The sequence below is a fragment of the Lissotriton helveticus genome, chromosome 9, assembly GCF_964261635.1.
Source record: "Lissotriton helveticus chromosome 9, aLisHel1.1, whole genome shotgun sequence".
In the NCBI taxonomy this organism is placed as follows: Eukaryota; Metazoa; Chordata; class Amphibia; order Caudata; family Salamandridae; genus Lissotriton; species Lissotriton helveticus.
Window position 1 is genome coordinate 1,283,975,378 of NC_136070.1, and position 22,719 is coordinate 1,283,998,096.

Genomic DNA, 22,719 nt, shown 5'->3' on the forward strand with positions numbered 1-22,719 from the left:
TCGCGCCGCTGACAGCGCGCGCCCCGGCCCAACTGACAGCTCGGGCCTCGCGCCGGCGGCGGCCACCCGCCGCCTCGTGCCCTGTCAACCGTCGCCCGCGCGCCAACCAACCCCCGGCCACCGAAGGGTGCAGAGGCAAGACGTCACCTGTTCCTCGCGCCCCGCTCTCCCGCCCCTCTCACGCCGCACGTCCCTCAGCCTGATTGGCCGGCGCCTGCGCGTTACGAGCCTGCCGGGGCCGCGCCTCCTCCGTCCCCGGGCACGTGCCGCCCGGGATTGGCCGGCGCCTGCGCGTGACGCTGGCGCCCGGGCCACGCCCCCTCCGCCCCGTCGGTTGCTCGGTCAGTCGCTCTGCAGCCGCCGCCGGGAGAGGACGAGGCTGGCAGCGGCTCCGGAGCGAGGCCCCCCGCGCGCGCGGCCTTGGCATCGGGGACTGGGGTTTTTTCCGTTTTTTGTGGCTCTTTTTTTCGGGAACCCTGGATTGTGTTTTTTCCCGTGTGGATTTGACGTTTTGTGGGGGTGACGATGGGCGATAAGAAGAGCCCCACCAGGTAGGGCCGCCCGGGCCCAGAGGGCGGGAGGGGGAGGGGCGGAGGGGGCGAGGGAGGCGGGGGCTGGCAGGCAGGACAGAGCGGGCCGTGCCAGCCCCTGGGCGGCGGGCGCCTGGCGCAGCGGGCGCTGGGCCCCGAGGCTGGCAGAGGGGGGGGGGGGTGCAGTGACCCCCGCGCGCCCCTAGAACCGCGCACTGCTCGCCCGGCTGACAGCCCCCAGACACCCACGGAGCCCCCCCCCCCTAGTGAAGGTCTGCCGCTGAGCTCCGGCCATGGATCACCCACCCGGCCCACGCACAGCCGGGGGGGCACAGTCCACTGAATGTGACCCCTACCCGAAGACGGCTGCATCCATCAAGTCCCCCCCCCCGAATGCTCCTGCTACAAACCTCTCATACCTACCCTCATGAGCAGTCCCCCCGGACTGCAGACCCCCCCCCCCCGGGACCACAGGCCAGCCCCCCCCACATCCCCTGGGCACCCCGCCGAATGCTCAGCCCCACTGAACCCAGCCAGGGCTGCACCCCCCGCTCCTCCCGACATCTCCCCACAGGCTCAAGGCGCTATCAGGCACCCTGCCCCCCCCCTGCCATCACAGCATCCTCCAGACAGGGCCAGCTGACAAACCCAAGGCAGACCTGTACAGTATCTGCCCCCACAGATCCCCACACTGCCCCCAGGCAGGGTATGAGCACAGGCACATCCGGGTGCAAGATACTCCTGCTTCCCAGGCAGATCTCTACAGTGTCTGTGCCCCCACAGACCCCCAGACTGCCCCAGCCACGGTAGGGAACACAGGAACACCAGAATCCAAGATACCCCTGCTTCCCAGACAGATCTCTACAGTGTCTGTTCCCCCACACTGCCCCCAGGCAGGGTATGAGCACAGGCACATCCGGGTGCAAGATACTCCTGCTTCCCAGGCAGATCTCTACAGTGTCTGTGCCCCCACAGACCCCCAGACTGCCCCAGCCACGGTAGGGAACACAGGAACACCAGAATCCAAGATACCCCTGCTTCCCAGACAGATCTCTACAGTGTCTGTTCCCCCACACTGCCCCCAGGCAGGGTATGAGCACAGGCACATCCGGGTGCAAGATACCCCTGCTTCCCAGACAGACAGTATCCGCGCCCCCACACTGCCCCAGGCAGGATAGGGGGCACAGGCGCATCCAGGTCCAAGATACCCCTGCTTCCCACACAAACCCAAGGCATTCCGCCAGCCAGCCTGAGACTTCCTCAGTAACTTGTCCCCGGCGCCCCAGACAGGCCCAGGTCTGCAGCAGCCTGTCTGCCTCCAGGAATGCCTGCCCCAGACAGCCCCCATAAAGCAGTCTTCGACTGATCTGTATACCAGTTGACAGCAGTTGTACCCCACTGGCTTCATGCGCCACCTTTGAGATACCCCTGAAGATGTTCCCCAAACAGCTGCCTACCAGTGTTTCTCCCACTTAGGTATCCAGGAGCTCCCCAAATACTTGACCCTCCCCCTTGCCCCCCAGAGATCCTCACTACCTCTCAGCATTCGGACACCTGCTAATACTTGCAGTCCTCATCTTACCTCCCCCTCAGACAGCTCCTTGGCCCCATTAGTAGTCCATCAGTTCCCAGATTCCTTTACTTCGATGCCTTCTTCACACCAGACCGCGTATGATTCAAATAACTGTCCTTGAGCTCTGTGTCCCCACCATTTCAGCTTAACATCCCACCATATAGCTGCCTGGCAGCCCCTCGCTGGTGAAGGTGCCCTCTGGCACTCACATGCTTACCCTTCTCCACACGCCCTTTTACAGCAAGGTAACGGGCAAAGACACCCCCGCAAGCAATCATTGCGCAGCTCCCACCAACCAAGTGACCCCTTGTGTCATCTGCTGACTGAGTAGCTCCCTAGCCTCCCTCTTGCCACCCACTAATTGACCACGTGTTCCTCTCCCATCCTTCAAACGCACCAGGATTTGGCGGCCTCTCTCCCATTGGGCAACCGCATGGAAGTCATCAGTGACTTTTAGACGGGTTCAGTCACCACACAGCCGCTCTCCTACCTTATATTCTGCCCTCCAGGAAGCCATCTGAAGCCCCTGGTACTGCAGGTAGCCGCAAGTTGACCCTAGGCCCTCCAGGAGATTCAACGCACACCAGCAAGCCACTAAGTAACCTCTCGCCCAGCAGGTAGCCACAGGATGGGCCCATTTCTGCCAGGTGGGCCCTCTGATCCTGGTTATCTGATGACCCCAGATGGAGCCTCGCCAACATCTAGATTCAGCTCTGTTATCTCTATTGATGCTTTGTAATGGAAAGCTCCACCACCCCCTCCTCACTCTCCACACAAGACCTGTTCTCCCACTTAGCACGTGGCAGTCTCCTTTTGAAGTGAGATGCTGAACTGACTCTGCCAGGCACCTCCACCTGCTAACCCACTGTGTAGAGCAGAGTTGCGCCTGCAAGCCCTCTGTATGGTGAGGGAGCCCCCACCACCTGCTGACCCTCTGCACAGTGGTGGACTTGCCCCATTTCCTGCTGACCCTCTGCACGGGGTGCCCCACCTGCTGACCCCTCTACACAGTGGTGGACTCCACCCCCCCACCTGCTGACCCTCTGCACAGTGGGGACTTCCACCGCCTACAGACCCTCTGCATGGTGGGGGGCACCCCTCCCACCGCCTGCAGACCCTCTGCATCGGTGTCGGACCTCCACGGTCTACAGACCCTCTACATGGTGTCGGACTTCCACACCCCCACCGCCTGCAGACCCTCTGCATGGTGAGGGAGCCCCCACCTGCAGACCCTGCATGTTGAGGGACCCACCCCACCACCAGACCCTGCATGGTGGGGGACCCACCACCTGCAGACCCTGCATGTTGAGGGACCCACCCCACCACCTGCTGACACTGCATGGAGAGGGACAACCTGCTGACTGCGGGGCAGCTCCCACCTACTAACCCTCTGTGTAGTGCAGACTCCCCCCTCTGCTTGACACTGCTTAGGACGACTCCCAATCCGTCTTCTGACCCACTGTATGGTGGGGGCTCCCTTACTGCCTCCTGACCCCCCTCACCTGCTGACACACACAACCCAACATTGAGAACAGTTTCTGGCCCATATATCAGAGATATGATCTGGGGAAAGGGAGGTCTCCCACCCTCTGAGGTGTGTGGCTGGTGGTTAGATAAAGGTTGTGTGGCATTGTTTGCGTAGTGTGTGCTGCCTCCTGTTTTAAAAGCTCCTTTCCTGTCCTGCAAGGAGCGGCATTTTGGTCTAGAAGTCCAAGTCATGGAGGCCAAATCAGGGCCCTAGTAGCATGTGTGCTGTGCTCTGTTTGCGTTTAACTAGCGCTTCATACTCCAGTGTGGATGGAATATGAAGCAAAAAGACAGACGTGTAGTATGCACCACCCCTCGGAGGGCTTGACCTCTGTGGAAGTGGAGTTCTGGAGTTCTCCCATGAGTTGTGACTCAGAGGCTTTTTTAGCTGGATGTAAGGGTGGGAGTTGTGAAAGTGTGCCCTTTTTTTTGTGGCTTCGCCCATACCTGGAGTGAAATGAAGAGTGAGACCTTAAGTTAGACCGAGTTTCGGCTCATCTTTAGCACTAGATCACCTGATATCTGTACTTTCGTAGTGGGTGAGACAATTGTAGGTCAGTGTGAGTCTGTCATTATTTGGGAATATGTATTTACTTCGTTTTTGAATTCCATAGGTTCAGGTAACAAAGATGTAACTTCACCTGCTTCTCTGTTTTTCTCATTTTTCCTCAAAGACCCAAGAGACAAGCAAAGCCAGCGGTGGACGAGGGCTACTGGGACTGCAGTGTGTGTACCTATAGGAACAGCGCAGAAGCCTTCAAATGCAGCATCTGTGATGTACGGAAGGGCACCTCCACCAGGTACTGAGGCCTCTGCCTCTCTCCCCTTCCTTTGTCTTACCTAACTCTGAAATCGCCATCTCTGCCCCTCACAATCGCCTTCCTCCTCAGGTCTTGGGCACAGATACTTTGACTTCCAAGTAAAACATCTGCCTCCTTGAATAGGGCATCTCCAGATTGACTTAAACCTGGGCTCTTTACCTTCTTATAGAGTACACTTCTTCCCTGTGGAACAGAGCAACCTTTGCAGGTGGAAGAACTGTGATATACAGTGTCTTCAGGTGGAGCACCTCTTACGTGCACTAAGGTTCTGCACCAAATAGCGCCCTCATCCCCACTGAAGTCCCCACACAGGGACCCTCCATAACCCCGTAGCGGTTCTTTCTCCCATAGCCTTCAGGAGCAGTGTACATCAGTCATGCAGAAGCAGATTTCCACAAAGAAGCTCAGTACCTTCTTGGACCTGCTTGGCATCCGCCATGGTGCCTTTGCCCCCTCCTTCTCTTCTTACCTGTCACAGCTACTGCCGCCTTGGAAAGGGCTGCCAAGAGGCATTATACCACCTTCTTCCTTTTAGGAACCCTAACTCCGTCCACACACCTCAAGCTGTTGTCGCCCTTTGGTGCTCCATTCCCCAATTTGACTTTACTCATTACTTGTTTTTTCTGTTTGTGTAGGGTTTTTTCCTTCCCTCATGGTTTTTTTTGAAACCATAGAGTGACAAAGGAAATCACTATGTCTTTTAAAAAAAAGAATTTAAAAAGATCTTTTTATTTTCATACAAACCAAAAGAATCATGGTGACATTTTGGAACAAGCATGATGATAAAAGTATACAGGCACACAGTGATAGAAGTCTCGATCAATCTCTGGAACCCCAATATCTCCCTCCACTATCCATCTTATTAATGTAAATACGAGAAGAATGTTCTAGAAATTGAATTGTGTTGCTCGACTGTTTTTTGTGTTTGTTATTTTAAAGTGTTTGTTATATTAAGGTTGTGGCCAATCTCATGGGTTGACTTCTGATGCCTGTCTTTTTTCGACGCTTCTTGTTGCTTTGGAGATGAACTGGAAGAAGAATGCTCATGGACTGTTTCAATTGGCCAGTGTTGCATTTGGAGGTTGGCTATCATTGTGGCAGTTGACTTCTGCGTTCCTGACGCAGTGGTCGGTGCTGTCTGACGAGGCTCCCCCTTGGGGGTCCCAGGCTGCTCCCCCTTGGGGGTCCCAGGCTGCTCCCCCTTGGGGGTCACCCCCAGGCTGCTCCCCCTTGGGGGTCACCCCTAGGCTGCTCCCCTTGGGGGTCACCCCTAGGCTGCTCCCCCTTGGCGGTCGCCCCCAGGCTGCTCCCCCTTGGGGGTCACCCCTAGGCTGCTCCCCCTTGGGGGTCACCCCTAGGCTGCTCCCCCTTGGGGGTCACCCCTAGGCTGCTCCCCTTGGGGGTCACCCCTAGGCTGCTCCCCCTTGGCGGTCGCCCCCAGGCTGCTCCCCCTTGGGGGTCACCCCCAGGCTGCTCCCCCTTGGGGGTCACCCCCAGGCTGCTCCCCCTTGGGGGTCACCCCTAGGCTGCTCCCCCTTGGCGGTCGCCCCCAGGCTCTTCCCACCGTGCAGACCCTGGATCTGTTGCTTTGGGCTTCTTGTAAAGTGAATTTTGAGCTGTGCTGGTTTCTTTGTAGCGGTCCTTTTTTGGAAAGCTCATCATATGACAAGTTGTGAAGGAAGAGCCCCTTTGCTGCTGGACTGAGGTGGCCCAAACATGTAGTCATCTGTTCACCGTGGCTGTTGGTAACAAATAGGCCTGCTCTTGAGTAAAATTGTGATTGATTAGTGCGACTCTTCAGCGTGTATGAAACATTGTCATTTGGTTCTTTGGTTTACTAGTTCTCTTGACAGGTATTAACTTGTGAGGGTGCTGCATGAAACCAAGGTCTAGAAATGGCAGCCTGGATAAAAAGTCGCTGTGTGATTGGTGATGTTTCAATGTTGTTTACCAGTTGTTGATTTTTTTTTAACACTGTTTACGAGTCTCATGTGATGTTATTGCAATTTACTATGAAACGGTTTATCTGTTGTAACGTTCTCTGCAGTCCAAATGTTTTATGTTTTCTTCCTACATCTGAACGTGGTGTAGGTCACGCACACCTCTTTGTATTAATCTGTATAGCTGTGGTGTGCTTCCAGGATATCACCCCCTGACAGAGAGGTGTCGTAATCCAATGTGGTCAGTGGTACCTAGAATAAGTACCAACTCCTAGAGCACAACCTTCCGAAGAAACAAATTCACACTTTGTACCAAAGATGTATGAACTCGGTATCCATGTTTAATTCACATGTGATCATTCATGTCCATTGATCAATCTTCATTCAACGAATGATATATACAATCCAATGGTCGTATTCAAGTATTTAAACATTTCCCTCCCGATGCATTTCGGACTTCTGTCCTTCGTCAGGGGATTCCTACAAGGCAAAGACATGGTCTAAGCATTTCACCCCCGGGGTTCAAGGAATCAGTTAGCTGCATAGATCATGTGCGCCGAAATTTAAAAAGTGAACTAAAGTGCTCAACCAATACTCAAACGTGGCCCAATTGTAATTAATATTAACCGTGCTGTTAACGTAACCGCTGTGTTTGCTCAAAGCGCGTTACAAACCAAAGATAGATTAAGTATTGTCCTAGCTGATTCTACAACACCCGGTGCTCGGTAAACAGTGCGCCTGTAAAATACATTCATAAATCATCGTATAGTGCTCTGTGTCTGAAATTATAAACAAAATTCCTGCACCAAAAACTTCAAAGTGTTCAAATCAAACTTACGAGAAAGTGATGAGCGTGAGAACCCGCGTCCCACTCGTGCGCTAAGCTAGCGTCTACCGGCTGTGTTTAAATTAAAGCGTAAACATAGATGACGGATGTTCTGGTGCATAAAGACCTCAGGAACTGTGGCGGCCATGAAGGTCGCTCAGCATTTGTTCTACTGCTTTTTTTCGATATGCAGGTGATGCCGTTTTAGAGCTGACCTATCAGTTTCAGTACTAGGGAAGGCATTAACCAAACTGTTATCTTCTCTTGGACTGTTTTTGTTGCAGCTAGGCTTTGGTTAATGTGTCTGGGCTTAAAGTACCGAACCTTAATAAGCCTAAGGGAGTTGCATATATATCCTCTGCGTGGCTCATCTTATTACTCCAAGTGTGACGTACCACAGACCTCTGCCTAAAGGATGGCGGATAGGTGGCGGGTCCGTAGCTAGGGGGTCACTGTTTTGAGGACCAGGCCCAAGGATAACTACAGCATGATGGGGATCTCAGGTTGAACAGAGATGTCGGTCCACTACAGTATCGTTTGAAAAACTAACGTACGGTATAGTGAGATTTTAAAGGGCAAAACACTTTGCACAGTATTTTTAAGTGCTAACTTGAAATGCTGCCATTAAAAGCACAGTGAGTACAAACATTGGGAGTTTTTCCGAGAAATGTGCGTGTAATTGTCTTAAAAGCATTTCTGAACAATCAAATTGACAAAACTAAAGAGAGTACAAATGCAATTCTACATGGGGGTGGGTATCCACACAAGGCACCTGTAGGGAGATGCTGTGTTTCTAGGCACATTTTAATAAAACATTGATAATGACTGAGTGGGGTTTAAATTTAGTTCTAAACTGTACAGTTTTTAGTACACAAAATGATGTGTACCAAGATAAGGCCCCACTGTTAGTGAGCTCTGTGCTGGCTCCTGTGGGAGAGACCTCAAGGGACAGTCAGCAGGACAGAAAGGCAAAGAAGGCATAGGTTGTTGGGGGATCGTGGTCAAAGCCCAGGGAGGGAGTGTGACAATGTGCATGTCTCCACTAGCCAAAAGGAGCTAGAACTAGCACGGCGACCACCCATCCATCTTTCCAGATCTTCAATCCTAGAGTGTAGTTTGTGCAGGTGGTTGAAGGTTGCATGCACCAGCACTACTTTAATGGGACTCTGACTTTGACCCAAGCCAAAAAGTAGGAGGGAATACTGAAAGCAGAAGAGAAAGTTGGGGAACTAGTAACAAAGGGTGCTAGGGTTGAAAATGAACCTGCAAGAGGGAGAAAATCGACCGGATCTGTAGGATGGTCGAAGGAAGAGGTAGAAGGTGTGACCAAAACTGAGCTGCTATGATATTTGTCAAGCCTGGCATTCAGGAAGGCTTTGATGGCCTAGGAAACAAACACCTTTGACCACTGTACTAATAGTTTTTTTTACAGAGTTAGAGCTGCTTGGACTCCAAACCACTGACTAATAGTCAGTGATACATTTTAGGTCCAGAACTCCTCTCTGTACCAGTTTCTCTTACTCTACCTACCTACACAGTGCTTCTAAATTCGTTTGACAAGTGGAAGGCAGTGCCATTTAAAACATTTAGGAATCTCAAATAACAGTGTGAAGAAGAGCCTCGTTCCCCCTTCCAGTGCAGCTTGACTCGCCTGATTGAAGCCCCTTTACTTCTCTGTGTCAGAATGCTCAACGAAAAGGTGCATTCTGGAGCTGATGAAGGGGTCTTGATCATTTGAGCATAACAGAGGCATTATTGTGTTTGAAAATTGATAGGCTGGGTTACTGCTTTCAAGAATAAAGATTAGCACGTTTTGCTGATGGATAGCATGTGCCAATATAATGCCCTCTTGGGTGTAAGGGTTATTAACCCCTTCCATGCTCATGACGTGCTCAGCTCGTCATGAGGCACACTGGAGCTGTGCTAATGACGAGCTGACCTTGTCATGAACAATGGGATTATCAAACTATCAGCACAGGAGAAAAATACCTTTAGCATTGAAGGTGTTAAAGAACAATGTTTTGTTGGGACCATAGTTTTCTGTTCTTATGCCCATGGTCCCAGTGCCCATGTTCTCCAGATCTAGTTTGTCCACACATTAGTGTCTGTGTCCATGTGCCAACACCCTTGTCACTGACGCTGTGTGCCTGAATCCCCATGTCTCAATGTCAGTGTTGTGGTGTTTCTCAGTGTCAGTATTTCCATGTCGTCCAGACGTCGATATAATAGTGCCAGTATCTCCATGCCCTTATGTCCCTTTGCGACCCTGTGTCAGTACCATTGTGTCCCTATTTCAGTGCCATTCAACGGTTGCAGTTATAATCCACACACAACCTTATAGTCGTAAAATTACAAATATATACACAATTATAGCTGACAAAACAAAATACTCTCCTAAAAGAGCCTAACCACTATTCTTGCCATGGATATAATCTGTTCCCATTCCCTTATTGAGATGCATGCCTTGCATTTCCCGCTCCCTCAATGCGACGCATTCCCGCTCCCTCAATGCGACGCATTCCCGCTCCCTCAATGCGACGCATTCCCGCTCCCTCAATGCGACGCATTCCCGCTGGTCCCGTTCCCTCAATGCGACGCATGCCTTCTGGTCCCGTTCCCTCAATGCGACGCATGCCTTCTGTTCGCGTTCCCTCAATGCGATGCATGCCTTCTAGCCCTGTTCCCTTATCGCCAGGGCATGAAAAATCCAAAAAATGGTACTAGTCCTGCAGGACTAGTACCATTAAAAAAATGTCCTCGATCTAACTGCAACCTACTTGACCTCCGTCTCTGAAAGCGAAGCAAATGTGACAAGATTACAAGATTGAAAGGCATCTTTATTGCTCATTAACTTTGAGAGCAATAAAAATGCCTTTAAATCTTATCTTGTCACATTTTCTCTGTTTTCACAGACAGAGGACAAAAGTTGGTTTGTTTTCCTACTCGCCAGAAAAGGCGAGTAGGACCTAAAAATATCTCGACCTTGTTAAATTTAGCTTGACTATTCGAGCGGTTGAGTGGAATTTTCGAGCCCTGCTTATCGCGATGCATGACTTCTGTTCCCGTTCCGTTATTGCGATGCATGCCTTCTAGTCCCGTTCCCTTATTGCGATGCATGTCTTCTGTTCCTGTTTCTTTATTGCGATGCATGTCTTCTGTTCCTGTTCCCTTATTTTTTATTTTTTTTATTTATTGTTCAGTCCATATCAAATAGCAGAACAAAATTCATAACCAATTATTCAGAATATAACACAATATATCAGGTCATGACATAGAACCAGATACAACTAAAAAGACAAAAAAAGGAATTAAGCACATAATACGCTTTCCCTAATTCATACTATTAATTCAGATGTTCAATCATCGGGCCCCAAATCTGCATACCTAGCTTTTTACGCTTCAGTGATTTAAGAGAGTAAAGGCTATATTCCAAATTGAAAATATAGTACAATTTAGCCCGCCACATCTCAAACATAGGGGCTTCTCGCTGCAACCAAACTGAGGCAATACATAGCCGTGCCACAGCCGCTGCAATAAATACAATATATCTAAATTTATATTTTGGCTGGCCTATTTGTACATAATCTCCTATACCCGTCAGCATTATATCTCTTGTCAAACAAATGTGTTGCCCTAAAATATCCAACAAAAACTGGTCTATTTGATACCTTAACTGCTGGAGCACATTACAATCACAGAACATGTGAACCATACCAGCTTTTTCTATACTACATCTAAAACATTTACCATCATTGGACCCCCCCCACTTTATCATCTTCACAGGTGTGTGATATAAATCAAAAATCATCTTATAATGTTGTGCTTTCAAATTTACAGACAATAAAATCTTCCCAGCCATATCAATTGATGTTTGCACATACTCTCCCTCCAGTCCTAGGCGTTCCCTCCATTTAACTGTTTGTGCAGCCATGTCGTCAGGTTGGGTTTCAAGTAGTATAGTGTACAAAACACCTAACCCTCCTAATTGCCTTGACTAGCGGGAGCTTGATTATTCCCTTGCCTATATGATGTTTCAACAAAAAATCCCGAACCTGTAGGTATTTAAAAAATTCCTTTTGTTGAAGTCCATATCTATTTACTAACCCTATAAATGAGTCTAACGTCCCACCCTCAATATCTCCTAATAGTCTAATCCCTTTAGCCCTCCAACTCGACATCCTGACATCCTAGAATATAGCAGGGAAGATGGCTGACCCATCCAGCGGCGTATAATAACTAAACTGTGAAACGTCTAACACCTTCCGCACTATTTTCCAAGCCGTATAAGCTACGAGCACTACCTTAAACCTACACTGGCTCCCTGTCGACAAGAGGATCACCTTCAAGCTCCTCACCCACGTACACAAAGCACTCCACAATGCCGGACCAGCCTACCTGAACTGCAGACTCAGCCTCCACACCCCCACCCGCCAGCTCCGCCAGACTCGCCCTCGTCGCTGTCCCCCCGCATCCAACGTACGACCGGCGGCAGATCCTTCTCCTACCTCGCCACCAAGACCTGGAACACCCTCCCTACCCACATACAGCAGACCCAAGACCTTCTCGCCTTCAGAAGACTCCTCAAGACCTGGCTCTTCGAACAGTAGCAGCACCCGCCCCCTCCCCTCAGCGCCTTGAGACCCTCACAGGCAAGTAGCGCGCTTTACAAGTACTCTGATTGATTAAACCTAGTTTTTTTTAAATAGCTTGGTACATAAAACATAACAAAGAAATTTCTGGCTTCTAATCATAGCAACATTTGGTATATTGATGGTGCTTCCGCAATCAGTTCATCTTCATCTGTCAACAATATCCGTATTTTTTTTAAGTATACATACAAGATAAAAAACAAAATTAGGAACTGACCCCCCCCCCCCCCAATCATGTGGTAGCGTCATATATTTAAACTTCTGCTGTGCTTTCCTTTGTCCCCATATAAACATATCACAGATAGATTGCAATCCCTGAAGTTGTATTTTGGTTAATTCCAATGGGACCGCCCTAAAATAATACATAACTCTGGGAAGAATAACATCTTAAGTACATTGCATCTTCCCACCATCGTAAGATGCAAGCATTGTAATCGATCTAACTGCTTTTGAACTCCATAAACAATACTAGACCAATTCACTTGAATCCAATCCTGCAATGACGTTCTCACTTTAATACCCAAGTATGTATCTTCTTCCCTTACCCGTACCTCGCCCGGATATGCTAACTTAGTACTTTGTTTTGCACTAATGTACCCATGTCCAAACCCTGTCACCCGCATAACTGCCCATAAAAACAGCCATGACACTCGGTCGAACGCTTTTTTCGCGTCGAGAAAGAAAGATCTGCCCAAGCCTCCTTTGATTTACATTAGCATAGTCCATAAGAGAAACTACTCAATTAATATGATTTACCGTACTTCGATCCGGTATAAAACCATGTTGATGTATAGACACCAGAGGCGTGACAACTTGCGACAACTTACTAGCGAGTATTTTCGCATATATTTTACCATCTGAATTTAACAAAGATATTGGTCTATATGACCCTGGGAGATTAGAAGGTTTATCTTTCTTTAAAAACATCACTATATTAGCCTCATCCCATGATGGAGGGAGATTCCCTACTTGTGCATCTTGAAATATAGCCAGCATGACCATTTTCAAAACTTGAAAAAATGTTTGATAAAACTCAAGCGGAAGCTTATCCGGCCCTGTAGCTTTACCCCTCGCCAATGACCCCATTGCCTCCTCCAACTCTTCCATAGTAATTGTCGTGTCTAATAACAATTGCTGTTCTTGACTGAGTTTAGCTACATTCAGTTGTTGACAGAAATACTCTATTTCCTGCTCATTGACGTCCCTTTGCAAATATAGCACTTGATAAAAATTGTAGAATACGTCCAATATTTCCTCCACCGTTTCAAACCTATTAACTGCAGCATCCACCATTACCCTTATTTTATGCGAGCATAGTATATCCGGTTTCATTAATCGCAGATCTGCTGCAACCATTCTCCTCTTATTAATATTATTTAAACCACTGCCTACCCTTCCCACCCTGTGTCCCAACCCATCTACCCCATAGGGCGTTTAGCACTGTGATTGTAGGGGAGTATACCACCTAGTGTTCAACCACCCACTGACATATGCCGCCTTGTTACTAAGCAGCGTAAAATGTTCACAGCTTTATAGAAGGACACTATCTAAATAGCCTAAAATAAAGTTCCAAAAAAACAACCATACTACCTTCTAGTCCCTTTTATACAACTATTCTAACCAGGCAGTAAGAGTAAAAAAAAAATCCCAGCCCTCAATACATTAGTAACTGATCTTATGACGTCGTCAAATATTCCTTAGCCTGCACCTCCGAAATAAAAAAACCTAGTTTGACCTTTAGCCAATATTTTCAAAGTGGCAGGATTCAACAAAAACGCTTGTGCCCCTTTTACCTGGAACGGAGTAATTGGCGGAGCCACCATCTCTTGTCAACCGTGTAATGACAGTAGTCAGGCCTATCAAAAAGTTGTACCCCCTTCCCCGTCCTCTTTGTATCTGGATGTGCCAAATCATATACAGCCTGTCTAGCCAAAAAGTTATTCAAAGATATCAAAATTGCCCGTGGCTGCTGTTCCGGTTGTCCCCCTTGGGCCAGTCACTGCTTTATAGGAAACCTATGCTCCCTTTCAACTTCAACAGTCCAATTCCAGTCCTTAAGTTCTAGGAAGGCCTCTGAAAATAATTCCACCACAAACTTGCCAACATCCTGGCCCTCAGCTCCCTCCGGTGTTCCTAGGATCCTAAGGTTGTTTCTCCGAAGCCTATTTTCCAGGTCTACAAGTTTGATCTGTACCTCCTCTTTATGGGCATTTGTGGCTTCTATAGCTCCCTTTTGTGTCTCCATTTGATCCTCTAGCAAGGATATTTGAGTCTCAGCCTCTGCCATTTTCTCCGTAAATTCATTACATACTTTCACCATCATGTCAAGGGGTTAGCACACACTTTTTACATCTCAATAGAGAGTTTAGTAGTCTCACTAGAGTAGGTAGGTGCAGACACCACACTACACTAGTGGTGTGGGTTTCGGCAGGCAGTGTGGGTTTTCAAATTCTCAGCCCCAGTCTCTACCCTGTGGTCCAGCATACACCGATATATTGCTTTCAGGGAGATTTCTTCATCCAGACCAGCTGTTGACCCACCCACGGCTTGACCAGAGAGGTTAGCATCTTCTGTAATCATTTCACCAGGCAAAGAAAAATCCCAGCGCGCAGTCTTTGTCCTATTTGGCCTCTCCCCCTATCCTTGGTTGTTGTTTGCTTACGTACAGTAGATAATTCTAAATTTACATCACTCGGGGTTGTGGAATTCAGATCACTGCCCAGGCTAGTTATTGAGCCCTCACAGGAGCCTGATTTATGCCCATTCTCACCATCGTCTTCCGACATATCAGACGGTTCAGATAGAGAACTTTTCCCCCGAATCGGCTTCTTCACTATTCGGATCCATAGCATCTCCTGTTATCTCAGTCTCTGATTCTGTTGTTTCAGGCACCTCCTCCACCACGTAGAGTCCAACATTCCTCTCTTTCCCTGTAGGCTCTATGACCACTGCTCCTTTAGCGGCCGAATTATTACTTTTGCTGCATTCCGATTCAGGTTCAGATATTACTCGATTCCACGTATCTGCCCTGCCCAAAGAGTCCTCTCCCTGTGCAGTATCGATATCAATATTATTATCCTAATTTTCCTTTTCCGTTGACGATGACTTTGATGTATTAAAGGATAATTGCTTTTTCTTGGTAGTCACCTGAAATATCTGGGATATTTTCTTACTAACTGACCCTTGATCTCCTCTTATCATAGTATCCTCGAGCCCCTCTGAAAAATCTTTAGCGTTGCGGTCTGCAAGAGCCGCCCTAGTCCCTACCACGACATCATGACTGCTCTTGTTTTACCTCCCTGGGCTGCTTTAGGAGGCATTTCAAATCCCCGAGTTTTTTTTCCTTCAAACAGTCCTCCTGCACCTCTACTTATTTGCCACGACTAAGAATTACTTTACTTCATTTAGTAAGGAAGCTTTGCCACCAGATAATTATTTTACTCACACGCGGAAAGGGCAGTCCAAATGCATTCGCCGTTTATCCATTCAACAGTTCGGCAGTTGACAAATCAAGCGATTAATATCGCTAAAGATGTCACACTATCGATAGTACTTGCCCTGCCAGGTGATACAATACCTGACCTCTCTTAGGAGGAACAATTGCTACGGCAGCGCCTTCACTGCTGCACCAAACATCGGTACACCAATACCTCCAGGTCTCTCCACCGGCAACCCTCAGCTCATCTCATTTCATCTCCTCCAATCCAGCCCCGAACGCTGCTGAACGCCGACAGCACATCACAGGTGAGCATGCATTCCGCCGCGGCGTGTCCGTTGCCTTCTTCCTCCGTCTCCGCTCAATTCAGCTCCTCCGCTCCAGCCTCGAACACCACCAGCACACCACAGGTGAGTGTACTTTCCACCGCGGCGTGTCCGTATTCGTTGCCTTCTTCCTCCTTTCAAATCTGCTCGCCAGCAAGGCCACTCCGCTCGATTCAACGCCGCCAGCACACCACAGGTGAGCGTGCTCTTCGCCGCGGCTTATCCGTGTCCGTTGCCTTCTTCAGTTAATCTCCTTCAGAATCCACAATAATCATATTTTTTTGCGGTGTACATCCACTCCGCGTCTCCTCGCCAATACCCCAGCTCTTCCACCGCTGCTCTCATCAATCTGCTACACCACAAAACCAGCGGGTGGTGGACACACGGGACACACACGTCCGAGTGACGGACGCCATCTTGCCGGTCTGTACCCATTTCCTTATTGCGATGCATGTCTTCTGTTCCCGTTCCCTTATTGCGATGCATGACTTCTGTTCCCGTTCCCTTATTGCGATGCATGCCTTCTGTTCCCGTTCCCTTATGGCGGTGCATGCCTTCTGTTCCCGTTCCCTTATGGCGATGCATGCCTTCTGTTCCAGTACCCTTATGGCGATGCATGCCTTCTGTTCCTGTTCCCTTATGACGGTGCATGCCTTCTGTTCCCGTTCGGCGATGCATGCCTTCTGTTCCCGTTCCCTTATTGCGATGTGTAGGAGAGTAGCATCTGCTTCTTATAGTTACCCCCACTTTTTGCTGATGTTTCACTGTTTTTCGACTTTAGTCTGGCTGGGGCCCTGCTTCCTCTCTAAAATGATTCCATGTACTTTAGGTACACTCCAAATTGGATGCCGGGGTGCACTTATGAGTCCCTAGTATATGGTACATTAGATACCCAGGGCATAGGCACCCCAGAGGCCTACCAGGGGCTAAAGCGTGTATTATGCCACTCCTGGGCAGCCTTCCAAAATGACACATGACAAGGTAACATTACTAGCACTATACCGGCGCTGCTGCGCTAGCGTGTAGATTTTTAATTTTCCTGTTTTGTATTTGCTTTCATATTCTTTCTATTTTGCCCTATTTTTAGGTCTCGCCTGTCGATGCGCATGCGCATCGAGCAAGCGAGACTATAGGGGCTCATCCACTCTTTATCCACACTGCAAGGAATCGTGGCGATTCCTTGCAGTGCCCGTGACTTTTAAGGTCAATGCGCATGCGCATTAAGCTTATGCGCATGCGCATTGACCTTAAAAGTCACGGGCGCGTGCATGTCCGTCTTTGTTTACCCGCTCCGCCCCCTCCCGCCGTGTCGCCTTGCCTACTCTCTTCCACAGCCTCCCCCAGCTCCGCCCCCTCACTACTTGATTGCACGGCCGCTAGGCCGTGCCTCCCCTACTCTCCTCCCCCCTCCTCCTCTCCTCCCCTGCCTGCCTGCCGCTAGCCTTGCCTACTCTCTCTCGCACCCTCCCCCAGCTCCGCCCCCTCACTACTTGATTGCACGGCCGCTAGGCCGTGCCTCCCCTACTCTCCTCCCCCGTCCTCCTCTCCTCCCCTGCCTGCCTGCCGCTAGAAAGCAAACAAAATGTTAGCGGTAGCAAATAAAAGACAATATTACTGGGAAACACACAAAAAACCAGGCGCGCGTGATCGTGAGTTGTTGCTATTTTTCCTGATAGCACTCTGCAACTTGTATGAGGGATACAGTGCTCAAATTACTGTGCGGCTCGGATAGGATTACCGGGACTCTGCCATAAGCGCTTTCCTGCAAGCTGCAGCTCTCTGAAAGCTCGTCCAGGAAACCAGCACAGCAACCTTACATGACTTATTGCCAGGGGAGGGGGAAGGAAGGCAGTGCTTCCAACCGCGCTGCACTACTGCCACCTTCTGGCGCGCCGTCGCCCATCCCCCACCCCACGGCGGCAGACGCCAGCCCTCCCTGCCTCTTCACAGCCCTCCAGACAGCGGCGGCGACCGAACATGGAAATAAATCACTGATCTCTGAAAACCGGCGACAAGCGCGAAACCTTAGAAAGCGATAGGAAGGCAAGTAGCTACGCCACCCCCTAAAATTACATAAAGTGTAAAAGAGTAAATACAATCGTGTTATGTAATTAAAAATAAAAAAATAACGCTTTCTTTGTGTTGGATTCTGGACGGTAAATGAAACGGCGTAGGGCTCTCACATATGCATCACATGTTCGTTTCGCCACATAAAACGCCACTGAACTGACTGACTAAGAAAGAAGCGGGGGTTTTAGACGAGCACCGACCGTTCTCATTGGATGACAGGCATCTCTTCTGTAAATTATTAAAAAGAAAACAAAAAACCTCCCCAAAAAAAAAGGCTGCTCAGAAATTTTTTGACAGGTTCCTATTCCGTTCACGTCTTCACTGGACAGGCTCACCTTCAGATCTGCGGCTCCCAGAATATGTGTTCATTCGTTTAGGAGCCGTCATATTTCAATCAGAAATGTTGTCCTCACACACATCTTACCATATTGTGCCTCCTCATTCCAAATCTTTTTTTTGTGTGCAAAATATTTACTTTCTGTTCTGGTTTTATGTTTGTTAGCAATTTAAATATTGTTAACTAATGTTTGTCGCACGTGTACATCTGTACATTTGTAAGACTTTCTTCACAGGCTCATGATGGTAGCCTCTAGACTACCCGTGATTTCTCTATGCCCAGTGTCTTCTCTTTTTCGACTTTTTCCACAACTTTCCGTCTCACCCTCACTCACCCTCAACCCCTCACCCTCACACAGTGCAATAGGTCTCGGAGCATTTGAGTTAGAGCTTTTAGAAATGTTTATGGCTTTTTTTTTAAATTCTTTAGCATTGGCTACAGGAAACAAAAATGCTAAAGATTTACACAAAAACCCATAAACAATTCTAAAAGCACTAACTCTAATGCTGCGAGACCTATTGCATTTCCAATGCTTGTTAATAGTGTGCTCGCGTTCCTCCCCGCCCACTTACCTACATCATAATTTTGGTGAAATCACCGCTGTTTGAGCGGGTCCGGTCCCGGGAGATAGTCATTTTCGCTCGCCATCTTGGAGCGAGGAGGTCATTGTTGGGGGACAGTTTTCGAGCGGTCTAGCGCTCGGGCGAGGCGGGATATGCCTATTTAAGTCGCACTTCTCAGAGCGCAGCGGTGACGCTCAGCGGGAGCGCCTTCCCTGCGCCTGAGTCGTGCCAGAGTCCTGCCCGGCTGCGCCCGTCAGCGCTTAGGAGGCGCGGGTCGCGGTAGGACTCTAGGTCCTAGTCTTCATGCCATGTCGTTACCGACTATTACTTACTTAAGGGAGGATCTCTTGCGTATCCGAGGTTGGCTTACTAACTGCGACCACCCACCAGTGAACCCGTTATGTGGTCCGTATCGCTGGCCTGGTGCAGGTTAGAGGTAGTCTGGGAGGATGTGAGCCTCTTACCACTCTGCCTCCCTTGTCCAAAGAGGCCTTTGACACCTTGAGCCTCAAAATTAAATCAGGATCTCCTACAGACCCGATGAAACCGGCTCAGCTCAGGAATATGTCACCACTATGTCGTACTCCGGTGCTTTCCTTGAGCAACCTGTCTCTATCTTCAGGGGTAGTCCCTGTCAGGTGGAAACAGGCTGTAGTTACACCTATCTTGAAGAAGGCTACCCTTGATCCCCTCAAACCTGAGAACTACCGACCTGCCTCGTTGCTTCCTTGGGCAGCGCTAGTTGCCGAGGCCCATGTTAACGGAATCCTTTCTAACCATCTCACTAGGGCTAATATCCTTGACCCCACTCAGAACGGTTTCCGTGCGGGCCACAGCACGGAGACGGCCCTTCTTTCTATGGTCGAACATCTTCGTTCTGTGCTTGATATGGGTCGGACGGCGGCACTGCTGCTATTAGATCTTAGTGCCGCCTTCGACACTGTCTCGCACAGGATTTTGCTCCAACGTCTAGAAGAAGTGGGGGTTACGGACTCTGCCCTATGCTGGTTCCGTTCTTTTCTTGCCGAACGGTCTTTTAAGGTGGCAATCCCTCCCGGGCAGTCTATCTTCCATCCTTTGGATCTGGGGGTCCCACAACGCTCCTCGTTGAGTCCCATTCTATTCAATCTGTATGTGAGGCCGCTGGCTGTGGTCGTCAAGCAATGGGGCTTGACGATTGTATCATACGCGGACGATACGCAGCTGGCGGTCATGCTGAGTGGGGACTCTGATGTGGAAGCCCCCAGGTTCCGAGACGGACTACGGGCAGTGGCTAACTGGATGAATTCCAACTGTCTCCAGTTAAACGCCAAAAAGACCGAGGTGATGGTGGTCGGCAAGCAGGCGGAGCTATGGGGAGATCGAGGGTGGCCTCCTGAACTGGGTGTGCCCCCCTCTCCGGCAGCGGAGATAAAAAACCTAGGGGTTTGGCTTGATCCGAACCTTAGTTTCATCTGCCACACCAAGAAGGTTGCGGCCACCTGTTACGGTATTATCAGAGGGTTAAGACCTATCCTGAAATTTTTCGACGCACCCACCAGGCAACTAGTTGTTCAAGCGTCCGTGTTGTCCCGGCTGGATTATGCCAGCTCGCTTTTGGCAGGGATTAATCAGTCGGAACTCACCCGGCTGCAGAGAGTTCAAAATGCTGCAGCCAGAGTGGTGATAGGTCTGCCAAGGCAGTGCTCGGTTTCCAACACGCTGCGTTCTCTTCACTGGCTCCCTGTGAGCCAGAGGATCAAATTTAAGGTACTATGCCTTGCCTTTAAGATTTCAAGGGCTTAGCCCCTCAAATATTGGAGAACTTGCTGGTACCATATGTACCCTTGCGAACCCGTAGATCTTTGGGCCAAAACTTGGCAGTTGTTCCGCGCTTTAGTCGGTGGCCGCTCCTTTCGGGTGCTAGCGGCAAAATGGTGGAACTCTCTTCCCCCTCACCTACGGGCGTTGGATGACCTCTTGCAGTTCAGACGTGCCATTAAGACTATTCTATTTACCTAGCCTGTGGCTTCTGTATCTTTCTCCTCTCTGCTTTAATTGTGTGGTGTTTTTGCGTACCTTGTTAAGCGCCAGGACGCCCCTTTGCTGGGGCAGCTGTGCGCGGTATAAGTTTGAATAACATAACATAACAGGTCTGCTACAGCAACCTGTGTAAGGAGGTGTATGCACCCTTTACTTAGATATAGGTTCCCTATATCTACCTTATATCACTGCACATATAAACCCATAGTCACCCCTATGGCATCCTTATCAATCCTGAAGGCAGGGTGCTTGGCTTTGTGTGAGAGGGTACCCATGCATGAGTAAGGCCACTCTGCAGCCTTCGGAATCTATTCTCCAGGGTTGTTCTGTGATGAATCCAGAGCATATACTCTTAAGTGCATTATAACCTCGCGGTAATTGCTAACTTTACAACTGCTGCACAGAAACCTGTTGTGTTTGGGGTCAAACTCCTTGGAATCATACCTCCCCGCCACTACTGGCGGTGGAGGTATGATTCCACCCTCCTAGAGGGAGAAACATGGCCACACCGGTACACCCAGTACCAGCTTAACAAAACCCTGGCATCACAAAATGGATGCTGCCGCCAGAGACACGGGTCTGGCCTCCTGCTGCTGGATGAAACTCCGGCAGTGGAGGCCTGGACAATAGGTTTCCTGTCACAGGGAGGGGTAACCACCTCCCATACAGGCTTTAGCGTATTGGGGCTGGGTGGGTGCCCTCTGAGAGTGCCAGAAAGTCTGCACTGGGAGCACATTTGTTGTCCCTGTGCATAGCCCAGTTCAAACCGGTTGCAGGGGCTACCAGCCCATGCTCTGGCGCGAACCTGGACAAAGCAAATGGGTGTAGCCACCCCTCTTTCCAAACCCTCCCATAGGTGGGTCCCCATAGTTTGTCCCACCCCTGACTACAGGACTTTAGATTTACCTGGACAAAACTCTGATCCTGGAACTTTGACAATCTAAAAGGCGCTAGATGACTGAGGGATCTCCCTTGGAGTAATGGAGTTACTTCCCTGCGTGGCAGGCACCAAAGACGCATCTGACAGGTTTGCATCTCCGAAGCTCCCGCCGAACTCTGAAGAATTTGCAACACTGGAGGTGGGTTCCCAAACTTCCCAGAGGCCTACCCGAGTACCTAGCAAAGCTGAGACTCGTAGCCCTCGTGGGTACCGTGGAACCGGAACCCCTGGACACTGTGCACATTTGCAAGTGCATGTGCTTCTTGACGATCCTCGAGGCTGTGCATTGGGTTACTTGTAGCCCAGACCCCGAGCAGCCCTTCCACCGAAGATTGCCGGCCTACACTCCACGAGTGTTCCGTGAGCCGACCCTTTGTGTTTTCTCTCGTGGTACCGTCACGATCCGTGGTCCGTTGACCTTTGGGGTCCTGAGAAGGCAACTTTAACTTTCCTTGGGCTTCCCTGGTTGCTCCAGATGTGCCCTGACTCTCCATCACTTGGGGAGTCCCCTGGACCTTGCTGGTCGACACTGAAGCGTCTTTTCTCTTCCTGTGTGGGTTGCTGTTGCCAAGGCTTGTTGTGTTCAATCCAAGCACAGACGCTGCCACACTTGATTGACATCCTTCGTGGTAGAGCTTGAAACCAGCTCCTGGTCGTTGTCAACGCCTCGTGGTCCACGTGGCTGCAGAGTCCAGTTTCACCTCTTCGCACCTAAAGTACCTCACATCGGTGGGCATTTGTCTATCGTGCCCCTGGTCACTGGCAAGTGATCCAGACTCTGTTCCCTCTGCTTTCAGGTTCTTCACATCTTCGATCCAGGCTTGGATCACACCAGACACTTTTCTTCTCCACAGCAGCAGCACTTTGCAGCAGGTCGCCATTGAAAACGACGATTACCGACACCATTTGACACCTTTGCACCCGGCTTCCCTTGGTGAGGTAACTAGAGTACTCCGTTGCTCCCGTGGGTGTTGGCCCTAGAACCCCTTAAGTCTAAGGGGTTTGCTCAAAGTCCTCTCCTAAGTGTCCTTTAACTTTAAATTTCCAACTGCAACTTTCCCCATAGAAGCTAACGGAGCTCACAGCTGTGTTCTCACACTGCACACGTCCCCGTGTCACTACCTTGGGTAGTTCCTTGTGGTCCCAGCGATTATACTGG

At 49.8% G+C, this 22,719-nt stretch overlaps 1 protein-coding gene across 1 annotated transcript in view; it reads left to right on the plus strand.

The window, feature by feature from the left end:
- The first annotated feature begins 343 nt into the window (after window positions 1–343).
- Window positions 344–22,719, plus strand: part of RYBP (RING1 and YY1 binding protein) — a 285,053-nt gene continuing 262,677 nt past the window's right edge. The window contains exons 1-2 of the mRNA XM_078661879.1: window positions 344–551; window positions 4,305–4,430. Of these exons, the coding sequence (XP_078518005.1) occupies window positions 526–551; window positions 4,305–4,430 (152 nt within the window). The 5' untranslated portion in view covers window positions 344–525. The remainder of the gene's footprint in view (window positions 552–4,304; window positions 4,431–22,719) is intronic.